A 17147-nucleotide genomic window follows, 5' to 3' on the forward strand; every position below is an offset into this window, starting at 1 on the left:
TCATTTAATATATATATGTTGTGTACAAGTTGTAATGTTGTACAAATTATAATTTGTACAGAATTTTTGTACAAGTTATCAGTGTTTTGTGACCTGCTGAACAAAAATGGATGATGCAAGCACACAGTATTATGCTCCGCATACTTCTGTCAATTTTTCACAACTTCATGATACAGTCTAATACTGAGCATTGATACAAAAACATTATAAAACCACACAAAGATTTTGTATAGATATGAATATGGTATAAGGAAAAAAATAAAATTAGAATTTAAACCATTCAGGTATCCTCATTTCCAGTTTGAAGGCAATGATAATAGCACTAAATGTTAGGCTGACGTATATTTTTTTGAATTGAAAACATTACACTGGTTCATTTTATAAGTTAAACTTGTATCACCTGTTGCAAGAAGGTAGGTGTCAAAAAACTTATAACTTGTACAAAAACCCTGTACAAATTATAATTTGTACAAACTTACATCTTGTACACAACATATATAATGTCCAGACAACAGGGAATCGTGTAGACCGCCCAGTGAATGAACAACAAACAACAGGGATCCTATAGAACGTCTTATAGCGGATATATAATGTTGAGAAAAAAGGGGATCCTGTAGACCGCCCAGGGGATACTGTAGAACGCCCTATAGTATAAACATGAACAACAAACAACAGGGGACCCTATAGAACGTCTTATAGTAGATATATTATGTTGAGAAAACAGGGGATCCCACAGACCGACCAAGGGATCCAGTAGAGAGTCATCTAGTATACACATGATAAACAAACAGGGGATTCTATAGAACGTTCTATAGTTTATATATAATGTTTAGAAAACAGGGGATCTGGAGAACACGCCCTTTAGTATATACATTATAAACAAACAATATGGGATCCTATATATACTTTTTCCCAAAATTACAGGGCCCATAAAGGGCATAAAATCAGATACAATTGATTTACATAATTGGTAACAACAACAATTATAGAGGCATATACATATATATTTGGAATATAAGCATTGGTCAGAATCAAGCCAAAAACCACATATATATTGTGAATAAATGAAGAATAAAATTACATTATATATGTATTTATTCTCAAATTGTTTACTTGACTTAGTGTCAGTTTTCATACCTGATCTCCTTAAGAGGCTGTCCATTTGAAAACCAGGCAAGGGATGCATAAATGTTGGCACATTAAATTTTCTTGAAATTAGTTTTTTTGCATTAAATGTCCTTGTCATTAGATGTAACAAATGGTGTGTATTTATTATTTGGATGAAAGTTTGATATAGTCTAAAAATTTGGGATGTTTTAGTACCTGGTTTTACCCTTTATGTCCATTGTAAAAGTGCAATTTTTAAAATTGTTTTTTTTTTGTTCCACATTTATTTGAAAGGTAAAAATTGTTTAAATAGTAAGATAAATGTGTAATTCATACTATTAAACTAAAAAAATATTGGGATCTACATTATTAGTGCCTATTTCTTTGTTTGAAATATATCATAAAACTAGTATCTGGATTACCTCCCTTTGAATACCAGTGGGAATATTTTCAATGAATATGTTATTTTGTCAATAAAATATTACAATTAATATTCTATCAATGATAATAAATTACAATATTGGGGAAAACACACAAAGACTGTGATAAAACTCTTTTTATTGAAAAAATAAATTAAAAAAATATATTTACTGCGGATTCATTTACTGCATTTGTATACAAGAAAATGGAGGGAATAAATGACTCCTGCAGTTTCAGCAGGTTAGGAGATTGTTCTGGCCATATCATCCATTTTCTTGATTGCCAGAAAGATGTTGTTGCCCACCTTAGATATCTAAAAGTGTGTACTACAGGTTCAAATGTAAATGAGCAGGATCTGATACTGTATCGCGCCGGATTGTTTGATGTTGATGCAGCCTGCAGGCAATTACTACTGATTTGCCAAGCCCATAGAGATTCTCTTGGGACTTACTGGAAAACAAACAGTTCGAAATGTGCCTATCCAGTCCATTCATCAAAGTGTAAAGGAGATAGAGCCATTGACTTTAAAACTTCAAAAGAACTATTTTTCTTGTATCAATCCTTGATACCTGTTGGAAGTGGTAAGTTACATGTAATTCAGGTTGTGCCCTTTCCCTAATATGTGTCTATTGCCCAAAGCCTACCAAGCTTACAGAACAGGTACATGTACACATGCAGTATATAAATGTCAGACTCATTTCGACACCCAATTTATATGTCATTATATAAAACAAGCATCCAAATCAACATCTGAGTTTTGGCTCCTCAAATCAACATCCATTTTTGTGGAAATGCTGCAATGACATTTTGCATCGAATGACTTTATTTATGGCTTTTTTGTGTCTTTCAAAATATAAATAAAATACAGAAATAATTGCAGGATAAAGACAATAATTGTCTAGTGTTTTTACAGAATATCTGCTGTATTTGTACCCGGCTCGAAACAGGTGTAATAGCTCGCTAAAAGCTCGCATACACCTATTTTCCTAGCCTTGTACAAATACAGCTGATTTTTAAAGACACTTAACAGTTATAGTCTATATCTATAATACTAAAATTACGAAGTCCAATTTTTCAGCCGTCATCACGTAAAAACGACGAATCAAAGAATTCAACTTTATATATCACTAATATAGTACAAAGGTGTAGATTGAAAATTACACCACTCCAGGCCCTTTTGTTTTCCACGTAATTAATATTGCCAATAATTAAGAAGTTCCGGGTCAAGTCCGATACCGATACCAATAGTATATTCACCTGTTACCTATTACCTAATCTGTACGTTCCGCATCTGACAGGCGCACCACCAAACGGTGTATTCAGGGTTAATACCTATTGTAGTATTTTAATCAGTAAGACTTTCTAAGATAACAAGACTAAAAATGAGGAACAGTTTTCAACTTGTTAGTGGGCATATACATGACGTAAAACAGCGAATCAAAGAATTCATCTTTAGTAAGTTAAAACTAATATAGGACAATGTTGTTGATTAAAAATACTCCATTCCAGGACCTTTTGTTTTCCAAATAATTAATATTACCAATAATTTATAAGTTCCAGTTCGACGGGTTCAAACAGAAAGATTTGAAAGCAGAGAAAAACTGTGTATCTTATAATCGGCATGACTTTATCAGATGACCATACTAATACTTAAACAAGGCTTGCGCATAGTTATATACCTTAATTCAGTCACGGACCCGCGATATCACGGGTGTGTTCTAGTATTAATATATATATGCAGTTAGGGAGCTACCATTTGATTTTTAAAGGGGGTTATGAAAATATTGTCCTGCATTTTTACAAGTTTATCTTATTTTTGTTGGCCCAGTTGCTCAGTCATCGTGCCTATTTTTTACTCCAAACTCCTGTCCTGTAATTTTTTTACCCAGAATTTCAATCCTACATGTACCTATAAATGTTTTTGTGGCAAGTGTGCAAAGGACAAAATCGCACACAATACATAGAACATATACAAGTTATCAATGAATAGGGCCTTTATTCCTGTTCTCCATCTTGACATTCACCCGACGGTCTTCAACATTGAAAGAATAATTTTACCCTACAAGATGGCCACTAGCATGACTAGGGTCCGCTGAAACAGTACTATTGATAAACATAACCATGTTCAGGTGCTTGCTCTCCCCCCACTGTGGCGTGCCTACTTGGATGATATGTGTGTACGGCATTTTTCAAGTCAAAAGCACCGGGGATACAAGAAAAAATGAAGTGATTTTAAAAGAAATTACCCCATAAACAAGCTTTGAAGCTACAAATGTTAAAAGCACTCAATGAATTTCAAAACTTGTAATTACGGGCAGGTTTGCCGATGCCAAATAAAATAATGTGTGTGTTTCCTATTACATTGTACATGTACATCTTTGAAAAAAAGAGTAGGTACGTACATTTTGTACATGTATAATATAATAATACTTTATTTTCCGAAAGCAATACAACTTATGTAGTTAGTGAGTCTAGGAGGGAAATCCTTACTTTTAAAAACAGTGCTAATGAAAAATGGCAAAACAAACTTTAAGGTACATGTACATGTAGGCTATTTTTAAGCTTAAATATAGGGAAGTACATTGTAGAGAACACATATATTTTTTATTTGACCTTTCACATACATTGTATTAGTCAATTACAGTCATATATTTCCCAACAAAAGACCAATACATGTACATGTACATATATAAAACGAAACAAAAATGATAGAAGGCACTTAGCACATTGAAATATAATATATCATTATCTATGATGAGTTTATTATATGTAAAAAATTAGAGCAGTTTTAAAATGTACGAAATGACACCAAAAAAAATGATGACTAGGCCAATATTTTGAAGAAATAAAAAAAATATTAATAGCCATAGGAGGTCAAATTAATCAAAGAAAAAATGCACAAGTTGCAGATAAATGAACTCAATTTTTTTGTCTGTTTATGATTATTCCATATTCTAATTACATGAATATCTTGACTGACTTGAAATTTCCCATCTGTCAGACCTGTTTTCTTCCCCTTTATTACATGTAAGTAAAATTCCGAATATTTTAATCTGGATTTTACCAGGGCGTTTTTTTTTTAAATTTTATTTACATCCGATATAAATTTTTCCTTTGTTTATATTGGCCTTGTAAAATTTGTTTATCTTTTTTTTAAACTTTTGCAGGAATATGTAAGCCATGTAGAACTTCTCACCCTCATGTGATTTCTACAAGGAGTCAAATGTACAGGACAACTTCATATGGTGATGATACAGAATCAATAGAACTTGCAAATTTAGGTATGATTTATATAAATTGTTGTCTACTCTACATGTATATAATTTCAGTTATCCAGTGAACATATATAGTGAACCTGTAAATTTATGAAAAGCTTTAAGAAAAGCTTATGGTCTATGCCATAATTTCTGGTATTCAGTGGATCTGTAAATTTATGCAATCTTACGTAAAACTTAGATTCGAAATTGAAGTCAACTCGAAGTTCAAATCTTGAAATACAAAAAGCAAAGCTGCGTTATCATCTATATTTTCTGGTTCTTGCATCCGTCTGTCAGTTTGTCCGCCTATCCCGGATAAGTTTGAATTATTTAGTAAAGGAAGTTTGTTATGAAGTAAAAGTCTCACTAATTTAAAACCTAGTGCACACGTCCCTAATGATGATAAGATTTTTAATCTGAATTTAAAGTTCGGACTAGAAGTTATTAACTCTACAATAAATTTTGAATAATTAGATTAAACTTTGGCCACGCTTAACCTTTGCTAATGCTCCTTTCACTTATTTTTTTAATATCTGCAGCATGATACTTTTATTTTATGAATTGTTTTGGTGTTTTTTAAGAAACTTTTTTATCATTCACTTTCTTCATGAATAATTTTAATGCCAGGCTTTTTCTTGATTTTTAATTTTAAATTTAAACTATATATTATATATATATTTTTTCAACAGATATTTACCATGAATTCGAAGATGATAAGGATGATTCTTGCAACAACAATACAAGTACCAAAAATTATGAATATGCCACAGAAAAAGAGGAACATTTCACCCTTGCCAGCTGCAGTCAGACTTCTGATTGTGGATGTTAGTAAATTAAGTACATTTTGTAATACAGAAAACCAAAAAGCTTGTTAATGAGAAAGTTTGGGGACACAATGAATAAATGATTATGGTCCAAATAGCACAGTATGATACATTTCCCGGAGATGAAAATACCAAGAGACCAAACAGTCCTTTAAAGGGCTACCAAATTGTTTAAAAAAGAATCTGTTATTGTTATTTTTAGTCAACATTTATTTTTTAAATATCTCTCTGATTTTAAATTGTTACCTCTCTTCCCTGAATTACTCACAAAAATACTATTGAAACAATTTATCAGAATTATATGATAAAGCGATTACATGTAATACAGGGCCTTTTCCATAACAGCCTGGGTATCATCCCTCGACCTATATTGGCACTCAACTAAAGTCTCGGGGTGTTGTGTGGGTCACTGAATGATACCATGGCCAATATGGAAAAGACCATGTATATTAATCTACCGGTATGTATAAGAGCTGTTGTCTTTAAAAAAGGAAAAAAAATACTTTTTTGCAATTTCTAGCTAATTATATAATTTCATTAATTTGCAGTGTAAATCATAACAGATAATTAAAAACTTTTTGTTTCACTCTTGGGTAAATGAAAGGGTCATGAGATTTCTAATTTTTCCAGGTACGCAATTCAGGCTTTATAGAGCCTCTATTAATATTGGAGGATCCAGGGGGAGGGTTGTTGGGGTTGGAACCCCCCTTTTTTGGGGCGATCAATGCATTTAAATGGGGACATACAGTTGGAACCCCCTCTCCCCCTTTGTCCTTGGTTGGGAACCCCCTTTTTAAAATGAATCCGCCCCTGATTAATATTTATTGAAGAAATAACTGGTAAAATACCCAACAGAATAAAATATTCATATACATGTATTTATTTTCAGCTTATTTCTTTCCAACTCAAAGTACTGCCACGGTGAGCAGCCATGAAGAATGGGAACCTGAAATGTCTGGCTTAGAGAAAGTCAATGCTGTTATCAAACTTGTTTCTGATGGCTCTTTTCCACTATTGAGGTAATGTTATTTTTTGAAAAAGTTTTGGTCGTACATTGGTATCAGGTAGGCGTCGTCGTAGTGGTTGTCTTCTGAAGACATTTGGTTTTCGCATTCTAACTTTAGTAAAAGAAAATAAAAATCTATGAAAAGGAAGGTTGGGATTGATTTTTGGTCCCAACAGTGTACATGTAGAAATAAGGGGCCAAAAAGGTTTAAATTGAACATTATTTGGTTTCATCAAAAATTAAATTCTTAGGGTTCTATGATATGCTGAATCTAACAATGTATTTAGATTTTGGATATTGGACCATAAAAGGTAAATGTCCAATTAAAGATTTTTAAGTTTTTTAAGTTGAAGTTCTTTGACCACATGCACTCTGTGTCAGAAACCTACATTGTATGTTGTGTAAACTATTTAAAATCACAATCCAAATTCAGAGCTGTATCAAGCTTAAATGTTGTGTCCATACTTGCCCCAACCATTCAGGGTTCAACCTCTGGTCAAAATAAAGCTGCGCTCTGTGGAGCATCTGGTTTTACATGACTGCACAAAAAATGTATTTGTAACATTATATTGCTGTCAGTCTATCATGTTAGTGTCATTGTCAGCATGGTCAATAGACATTTGGTTTCTAGACAATAACTTAAGTATTTATAAATGAATCTTTATGAAATTTTACCAAGAGGTTCGGTGTCAAAAATGGTCTGAAAACAAAACTCAGTAATGCGCATCAGCACAGTATTGCACAACAGCAAGAAATCTTCAATTGAAAATAAAACGGTACAAATCTTTTTACCAATTTCAATGGGCATTAATTAATTTCAAAATGCAAAAGATTAATATGTTCCATGTGATATGATCTTTCTTAATTAAAAACAAAATTAATCTTTTGACCCCATTTTCATGGTCCACTGAACATAGAAATTAAAAGTGTGAGTTTCAGGTTAAAGTTTTTGGTCAAGGTAGTTTTTGATGAAGTTAAAGTCCAATCAACTTGAAACTTAGTACAAATGTTCCCTTGTGGTTGATCGTTTTACTGTTAAGGCCGAATAAGTTTTTTTTACCCAATTCCACTGTCCATTGAACATGGAAAATGATAATGCGAGTGGGGCATCCGTGTACTTTGGACACATTCTTGTTGTCAATAGTATATGCTTGAAAATAACAGAAGAATGATGTTTAAAACAATTTTTTAGATTTTGTAGCTTAGTTCATCATCCAAAATGGCTGCCAGCGGGAGACTTATTTTAACTTAGGACCCTATAGGAATTACATACAAATGTCTCTTTTGAGAGAACCACTGAATGGATTGAAACAAAACATGGCATGAATGTTCCTTATGGGGTGCTGACTAAATGTTGTTAATTTTTATCCGATCCATCATTCAATAAGGGCGCCAGCAGGGGACTTAGTTTAACATATAAGACCCTACAGGAAATACATGCACATTTCATCTTTTAGAAAACCACTAAATGGAATGAAACCAAACATGGTATGATTGATCCTTATGAGATGATGACCAAGTGATGTTACTTTGTAGCTTTATTCATCCCCCAAAATGGCTGCCAATGGGGGACTTACTTTAACTTAGGACCCTATAGGAAATACATACAAATTTCTTCTTTTAGAAAACCTTTTTATCGATTGAAGCCAAACATGACATGAATGTTCCTAATGACTTAGTAATGTGGTGCTGACCAAGGGTTGTTACTTAGTTACTTGTACTTTTTTGTAGCCAATCCATCATCCAAGATGGCTGCCAGCAGGGAACTTTGTTTAACATAGGACCCTACGGATAATACATGCAAATGTTCTAATAATCTTATTAAAGCCAGGTGAGCAATTCTGGCTCTCATGTGCCTCTAGTTTTGCTTGTTATCTCTCTATTTACATGTATATAAGTTTCTTCTTATATTTCAGATCTCAGCTTACAATACCTTGGGAATCAGCGTCAAAAAGAACACAAAGTTATTACTTGAAAAAAGCTGATGACTTGGTATTAGGAACTTTACAGCTGATTGCCCCAAACCAGTCAGACACCTTATTTAAGAGTATTGTCCAAAAGAACAAGACAGTTAACCTTGATTGTCCTGATAATTATCTTCCGTCTATGATTGCTGCATACCAAGAAGCAGATTCTCCATATCTTAAACGTCAAATTTTATCACTATTTGCAAGTAAATATTCTAAAGAGGCTTTATTGACCGCAATACCTGGTTTGACAAAACACAAGATAGAAGCTGCGAGAAAATATGGAAAGGTCAAAGAAACAGAATTGCTAGATCAAGACCATAATATGACTGCCAAACTTCCCATCGAAAAAGTTCAGCATTTTGTAAGTTTTGTATCTCAGCCACAATATGTTCAAGATGTTGCATTTGGAGAAAGGATCCTTAAACTATCTACTGGACAAAAAATACATATACCTGATGTTGTTAGAACAGTAATAGGCAGTCGAATAATTTCATCTTACAAAGCATATTGTTCAGAATCAAACTTTGAACCGTTGGGAAGATCAAGCCTGTACAACATTTTGAAGCAGTGTTCAGCAAGTCAGCGTAAAAGCCTTAGTGGTTTAGACAATACAACAGCAGATGGTATAACATCTTTTGACAAGCTAATCAGTTTGACAGACAATATGGAGGATTTCACTCAAAATGAAGTTCATGATTTCAAGGTATTTTATTCAATATTTTTGGATACAGATGCCCTATAATTTGTCCTACCATATGTCTTAGTAAGATCCATATAACTCGTTTGCCCACCATAAAGGAATGTTACTTTGTAGAACTTGTTTTCATGTGGACAGTAGCTGACCAATTCTCAAAGTTTTCTAGCAGTTATGAATGCGCTAAAAGAATATTTAAACCTCATACGGAAAAAATATCAAAATTTGCAATGAAAATATAAATATCAGATGTATAGGTATTTACAATCTTGTAACTTACATACGGTATGCTTTGAAAGTCCATGATCTATCTTCACGGACAGTTCCAAGATCAAAGAACTCGTATGAGATTACATCTACATATATATGAAATTCTGGAAAAATTACATGTTTGCCCAAATCATAACTTTATACATGTAATTGTTTGAACATAATAATAGAAGGATGAAACTATGTATGAATGTAGAGTAATTTTTTTACAGTGCAATTGTCAGTTTGTAATCACCAATGACTCACCATGCAGCATGTCATATTTCTAATGCATTTTACAGTTGTATAATTTTCATATGAATATAAAGCATGTTATACATGTATAAGGGATGATATGAATACTTTTTTTTATCTTGCAGGACATTCAACGAAGATTACGAGCTTCAAAGCGGTATTTGTCTTGCGATTACAGATGGCATGTTGAAAAATCATCAAAAGTAGCTGATCATTGCATGCATTATGCTCTTAGTGATTCAAACGTAAAAGATTTACAAGAGAAATGTGATCATACACATGACGAATGTTGTGAACTGTGTACAGATATGAGCTCTGTAATTGACGACCTAGAGCAGATTGTTATAGATGGAACATTTCCATCAGAAGAAATGAAAACTGAATATCTGCATGACTTCCAAAGCTGCAAGGAAAAAGTGTTTCAGTGGAAGCAACATGTATTGAGAACAGTCAGTCAAGAACAGGCAAAACATTTGGTTCTTGAGAATCTTCTTCCAAATGAAATTTTTATAGTTATGGATTGGGCAATGAAATTTCTTCCATGGTTTGACCGTGAAAAGCAAACTGATTTTTATGGTAAAAAGGGAATTAACTGGCATGTAAGTGTTGTATTATCCAGAGGTATTGATATGAAAATCAATACTGACTGTTATGTACATTTGTTTGACAGTATCCCCCAAGGATGGTATGCTGTTGCTTCAATAATTGAGAGCTTATTAAACTGCATAAAAAGCAAAGATGAAACTAAAGATACAGTATATCTTCGTAGTGATAATGCCTCCTGTTATCACTGTGGACCACTGATGGCTGCTATTCCAGAAATTTCTCAAAGAACAGGATTAAACATTTCTCGGTACGATTTCAGTGAAGCTCAAAGCGGTAAGGATATTTGCGACAGAAGAACTGCTCCAATGAAGATACATGCAAAACGGTTTGGAAATGAAGGTAACAATATTACAACTGCAGAAGAGTTGAAAAGAGCCCTTGAAAGTTATAGTGGTATCATGAACACACATGTGTATGTTGCTGAAGTTGATTTTAGTGCACAGACTATGAAAAAATGTTCCATACCAAACATAAATATGTACAACAATTTCAGCTTTGAGATTGGAGGTCTTAGAATGTGGCAAGCTTATGATGTTGGCATAGGTGTCTTCATTTCATCTAGGGATTTGAAGAAGATGTCAAATGGAAAACAAGATGAAACAAATCTTAAGGTGAGTAGAAATTTAAAACAAGCCAAGTGTATAGTATTATTTTAGGTTTAGACATGCAGGAAAAGCCCTTTTAATCAATAAACATTCTGACAAAGTGTGTTTTTCTAACCAAACTAATCCTTTGACAAATAAAAATGTACCAAGTTCAAATGTAAATAACTTTTTTTTAATATCAAATCTATACAATTGGCAAGGTTGATGGTAAATTGAAAGGCCCAAGTAAAAAATTGTATAACAACAAAATATAGTTATAATTTTTTGCCCTAGGTCTTCTCCTTTTCTAGAAACATGTTCAAGTTTAACATGGTATTACACTGTCATGCCTGTTATTTTTTACCCTTGAAATAAATTCACAAAAAAATTTGAATTTTAAAGAAAAAAAACCTGATCCTAATTTTAGAGTGGATGTAAAAGGAAGCACAATTTTTTTTTCCTTTTTGTCAAAGAACACTAATGAATTCATATTGAATAAGAAGTGTACAATGTTATAACTTTAAAATTACTACAACTTGTTTGTATTATTAATATTTTTGCTTGACTATATTGTAGATACTGGAAATGCCAAAAGTTACCAGAATAGGAAAGAGTAAAATAAGACCAAGAAAGAGCCTTAAGAGGAAGCACAGTGAAACAAATAATGAAAAGGTTTTCATTTTTTTTCTTATTTTTATGATACAATATGAATAAATGAATAAGAAGATGTGGTATGAATGCCAATGAGACAACTCTCCATTTAATACACAATGTAGGTAAAGTAAGCTAGGATTTTTATCAAATCAGCTGTAAAGGACCCCAAAATGGCCAGTAAAAATCTTTTTCAAGCCAGGAAAACAACAACCTTATTATAACGTATACAAAATAAAAATGAACACACGAAAACAACAGACTGAATTAGAAAAGGTTTTTACAAAATGCAGCAAGTTTGTATGTTTTAAGTTCATCTCCCTTTTGGACTCCTCAAATGTACATTTTACATGAATGTTGAACTAAGTAATAATATATAAGCTTTAAAAGTCCAAAGTCTGCTCAAAGATCCTTTAACTTACTAAGGTAAATTTTACATGTTTAAAACTGAGTTAAATGTAAAATTTACTTTCTTAACTGTTATCACCTATATCAATTTTAGATAACAATATTGGAAATATGTGTTTATGATTAGTATATTTTTACAGGAAAGAAATGAAACAGGAGATGTTGAAGACAATATAGAGGAAATAAATGAGGAGAACACAGAGGAAAATGCTGCTAGTCATGAACAGATGAATGAGGTAACAGATACATATAGATTCTTACACTAAAACAAGTGTACTATGATAATTCTTCACTCGAGACAGTTAAATTTTATTATTTAAAGCGCAAGGCTTGCCGAGCCCTTTAAATAATAAAATTTAACTGGTGAGAGTGGAGAAATATCGTTATACAGGAGTTATAGTGTCGGAATCTGTTTCTCTAATGCTTTTTATCGTTCTTTTTCAAAGATTTTCAGAAAATTGTGTTCTTTATATGCGATGTCATCAGGCAAGGTCGCCTTTTTTCATGACGTCACAATAGGAAAATGGAGAAGAAAACAAAACATTTTGACGTCATAATCAAATTTCGACTAATCATTTGCCGTGAACAGATTTTTCACTAGTGAGGAGAAATATTTTTCTCACACCGGTCAGGAAATGTGAAAATAGCACAAAAATTAGAGAAATACAATGTATATTCTTTTGTGGTTAACATCACTATCCTTTCATCTTGCAAAAGAAATTAAGGATGGACCAATCTATCTAGACTTTGACAATATTGTTCATAGATATAAGAAGATGTGATGTGAGTGTCAATGAGACAACTCTCCATCCAAATAACAATTTAAAAAAGTAAACCATTATAGGTCAATGTACAGCCTTCAACACAAAGCTTTGGCCCAAACCGAACAACAAGTTATAAAGGGCCCCAAAATTACTAGTGTAAAACCATTCAAACAGGAAAACCAAAGGTCTAATGTTTGTTTAGGTTTTATTAGTGTCCTGTGTTGTTAGTGTCTTTATACCCCCAAATAAACAAGTTTTCAGGGATATATATAGGAATCACCCTGTCGTCCCTCCATCTGTCTGTCCATCACATCTCATAAGTGCAACTCTTCCTTAGTATTGATGTAACTTCAAACAGTTGTAGTACACAACCTAAGGATGTGGACAAAGGAAAATATTTAAGGATGGAACTATTTTAAGGGAGATAATTGACTTTACTTAGTTAAATATACATCTAGCAATAAATGGCAACAAGTCTTGTTAGCGCAATTACTCCTAAAAAGAATAAAATTGATGAAACTTTACCCAGTTGTACACAACCTGAAGATGTGCATGAAGGAGGATATTTCTGGTCTGATTTTTTTCAGGGGAGATAATTGAAATTACTTAAGTTTAAATACCCACAAATTCGTTCAAAGTATACATGTATGCATGATAGAGTGATTCAATTCTGCTGTTTTTTCACTTCTTTTATACAAATGTATTTTTTTTTCTTTTGCAGACTGATGACTATACTTGTGGTGAATGTGGTCTTACATTTGTTAGTCTACATGAATATAACATTCACCAGGACATTGGAAATCATAAGATCAGGCATGCTGATCGAGTAAAAACTTTTTGGAGTAGTAAATGCACTAACATAAAAGAGTCAATGACAAGTGTTTTTTCAAAAGCAACTGATGATCAGACACCACAGTCTAAAACACAATGTTCACTACATTCAGGATGGTCATTGAAAGGAAGAAGAATGAATAAGAGATTTAGCATAGCTGTAAAAGACTATTTACTTAATTTATTTATGGAAGGTGAACAAACTGGCCGAAAATATACTCCAACAGAGGCTTCCAAAAAAATAAGAGCAGTCAGGGATGAAAATGGGAATAGGCTTTTTTTGCCAGAAGAATGGCTGAGCTCACAACAAGTACAGGGTTTATTTTCCAGATTTGTCAATCAATCTGGAAAAATTCCTAAAGAGGAATCTGATGATGAACTAAATGATGCTATTATAGAAATTACTCGTCAGGAAAATGAACTTGCACTAATTCATTCAATTTGTCAATGATTTTTGTCGAGCCTGCAACTTTTGTTGCAAAAAGCTCGAAATAGGGATAGTGATCCGGCGGCGGCAGCGTAAGCTAATTTAAAAGGTTTATATTTTGGAAGGTGAACGACAAGGAGGCTTCATTCTTTGTATATACATTGTAGATGCCTCATGTCACAAAGTTTCTGTCAGTCACATGTCCAATGCCCTTGACCTCATTTTCTTGGTTCAGTGACCACTTGAAAAAAAAGTTCAGAATTTTTGTAATGTTGAATTCTCTCTTTAATATTATAAGTAATAGGATAACTATATTTGGTATGTGCATACCTTGCAAGGTCCTCATGCCCGTCAGACAGTTTTCACTTGACCTCAACCTCATTTCTTGGATCAGTGAACAAGGTTAAGTTTTGGTGGTCAAGTCCATATCTCAGATACTATAAGCAATAGGGCTAGTATATTTGGTGTATGGAAGGACTGTAAGGTGTACATGTCCAACTGGCAGGTGTCATCTGACCTTGACCTTATTTTCATGGTTCAGTGGTTATAGTTAAGTTTTTAAGTTTTGGTCTTTTTAACTTATATTTTATGCCAAAGGTCAACTATATTTGGTGTATGTAAATATATTATGATCTATATGTCAGTCCCGCAGGTTTAATTTGAACATGACCTCAATTTTACGGTTCATTGCACAGTGTTAAGTTTTTGTGTTTAGGTCTATATTTCTTAAACTATAAGTAATAGGTTAACTATATTTGTTGTATGGAAGCATTGTTAGCTGTACATGTCTGTCTGGCATGGCTCATCTGATCTTGACCTCATTTTCATGGTTCATTGGTCTTTGTTTAGCTATCATGGTTTATGTTAAGTTCATGTGACGTTGTATTAAAGCTTTATACTTAGGAATATCAACATAATAACAATAATTAGTAAAGAAGGCGAGACATTTCAGTGTGTGCACTCTTTTTCTTTTATGCTGGAACTAAAATATTTATTGCAATGTTTTGACCAACCTTTTGTGATATTCCTTTAGATTTACAGTTTGTTTCTGCTTCATAATTTTTATGTACATGTAGCCATCATGGTTCAAGATTTAAAAGTCCATGACACAAAATTCGAATATATATATATTATATATGTATTTGCATGAATTATAGCAATGCATTAGGGTTTTAGCTGAGGTGCTACCAGACTATTGGGGATGGCGGATAGGGGTAAAGGTGTTAAAAATTGTTTTCAACAGTTTATATTCCTGTCAAACCCTATAATTTACACTTACTTTGCTTGTTTTAATAAAAGGTCAAGGTTTCAATTACTAAACATGATAAAAATAAAAATATTTCAGAAATTAGTTTTTTGAATGGAAGTTTTCTTGTGCACTATGGTACCATTTAGACTTTTATTGTTGTAAATTGAAAGACAAGAAACATGGAATAAATACTTGCACCTGTCTGCAAGTTTAAGGAGGTCATGGTTAAATTCTTAGTTTAAAAATTTGTAGTAAATGTACAGACAATAATTATTGCTGACGAAAATAGAATTTGTTGGGATTGGTCTTAGAAACGGGTATAAATGTGAAGTTCACGGATACTTTCCTTGCCTATTTTATTCTGTAATTTTTGCAATATTGTGTTCTTTCAACTTATCTTGAACATGTTGAACCTTATTTAAATATTAGATTGATCTATTGGAATAAAAATAAATCATTGCCATCACTATTTGCTTATTTGTGAGTTTGTGTGTAATTTAAATACATGATCATCTTGCATCGTGATCTTATATTATCCATGGAGAAATTGAGGCTGCACCAATGTTAAAATATATTAAACAGGAAAGCAGTTATTATTTTTTTAGTTACTGATACCCCTTTCATTAAGAATAATGAGATTTGACTTTATTAAAAGAAAAATATGCATGCATGTGTAGAAGTTTGATCTGGCAATAATACAGTTTGAAGCAGTTTTTTGAGCTGAGAGGGGTATGCTGTTCCGATTTTTTTAGCCTTACAGGAATGTGATCCCACTAAATTTTTTGTTCTTTTTATTAAAGAATATGATAATCTGTTAGCTCTATATGGTAAATTTCCAATATTTACCATGGATGGAATTCCAGAAGACTTCAAAAATGGTTGATTTTGGCAAAATGAACAATTGGTGTTTTGGATGTCCTTATTAGGTGTTTTTTTTCCTTTGTCAATATATTGATTATAACAAGTAATTTATGGAATAGGTACACTAAGGTGGATATTATCTTGTATCAATATAGTTAAGCTCTTTAAATTGTGATTAAGAAGAAATGTTGAATTGAAAACGTAGTAAAAATCAGTTTTTCTTGGCTGTTTCTAAGGCAAAAATGATGATGTTCGTGTTGCCATGGCAACCATGCACATTTTTTTCCGCAGACATTTTTTTTTTTCATTTCATGTCTTAAATAGACCTCATGTAAAGTTTCATTGAAATCTGAGTCCCATGATGTGCCAACCATTGCCTGAGTTTTCCTTGGACAGCCTCTTAATTCAAAACAGTCACCAATATAACAGCCCAGTTTTTCCATAGAGTAACATTTTCTTGGGTCAAGAGCCATAAAAATTTAGAAGATTTATTTAAATTTATAAAATAATAACAATTGTTAGAAATGTCTTGGAAAAAAATCGTCCCTTTGAATATCATAAAGAGGGCATTCTAATAAAACATGAAGCTCATCTTCAACTTTACCGAATGAGCAATTAGAACAAAGACGCTCAGATCTTTCTATATGTTTTTTTGAATATCTGTTTGTCTCAATTTTTAAATGAGCGCTTATTCTTAATTTACAAATTGACTGTCTTTTTATGAAGTCCTGTAATTCTAAATATTTTTCTTTTTTAAAACATTTTTTTCCCTTTTTCGGAGTTAATGGTTTGATGCTTCGGTTTATTCCAAAATATAAAAGAACTTTTACATAGTTTATTTTTAACATACTGACATAAAAAACCAATTGATTGGTCAAAATTTGGTAATTCAATCTCTTTCTGAATATAATCTATACTATAGAATACTATGTATTTACATTAGAACTATGTAACTGTATGTTTACAACATATAAATGCATCAAA

General features: G+C 32.4%; 1 protein-coding gene across 1 annotated transcript; it reads left to right on the top strand.

Annotated features, from left to right (window-relative positions):
• The first annotated feature begins 1176 nt into the window (after positions 1-1176).
• On the top strand, positions 1177-15769 carry LOC139485490 (uncharacterized). The gene is made up of 9 exons (XM_071270004.1): positions 1177-2108; positions 4695-4808; positions 5474-5608; positions 6498-6627; positions 8531-9287; positions 9908-10999; positions 11549-11644; positions 12172-12267; positions 13517-15769. Exons 1-9 carry the CDS (start codon positions 1733-1735, stop codon positions 14075-14077), a joined length of 3357 nt encoding a protein of 1118 aa, XP_071126105.1. The 5' UTR covers positions 1177-1732; the 3' UTR covers positions 14078-15769.
• The last annotated feature ends 1378 nt before the right edge of the window (positions 15770-17147 follow it).

Source organism: Mytilus edulis, chromosome 8 (assembly GCF_963676685.1).
Source record: "Mytilus edulis chromosome 8, xbMytEdul2.2, whole genome shotgun sequence".
NCBI classification, from domain to species: domain Eukaryota; kingdom Metazoa; phylum Mollusca; class Bivalvia; order Mytilida; family Mytilidae; genus Mytilus; species Mytilus edulis.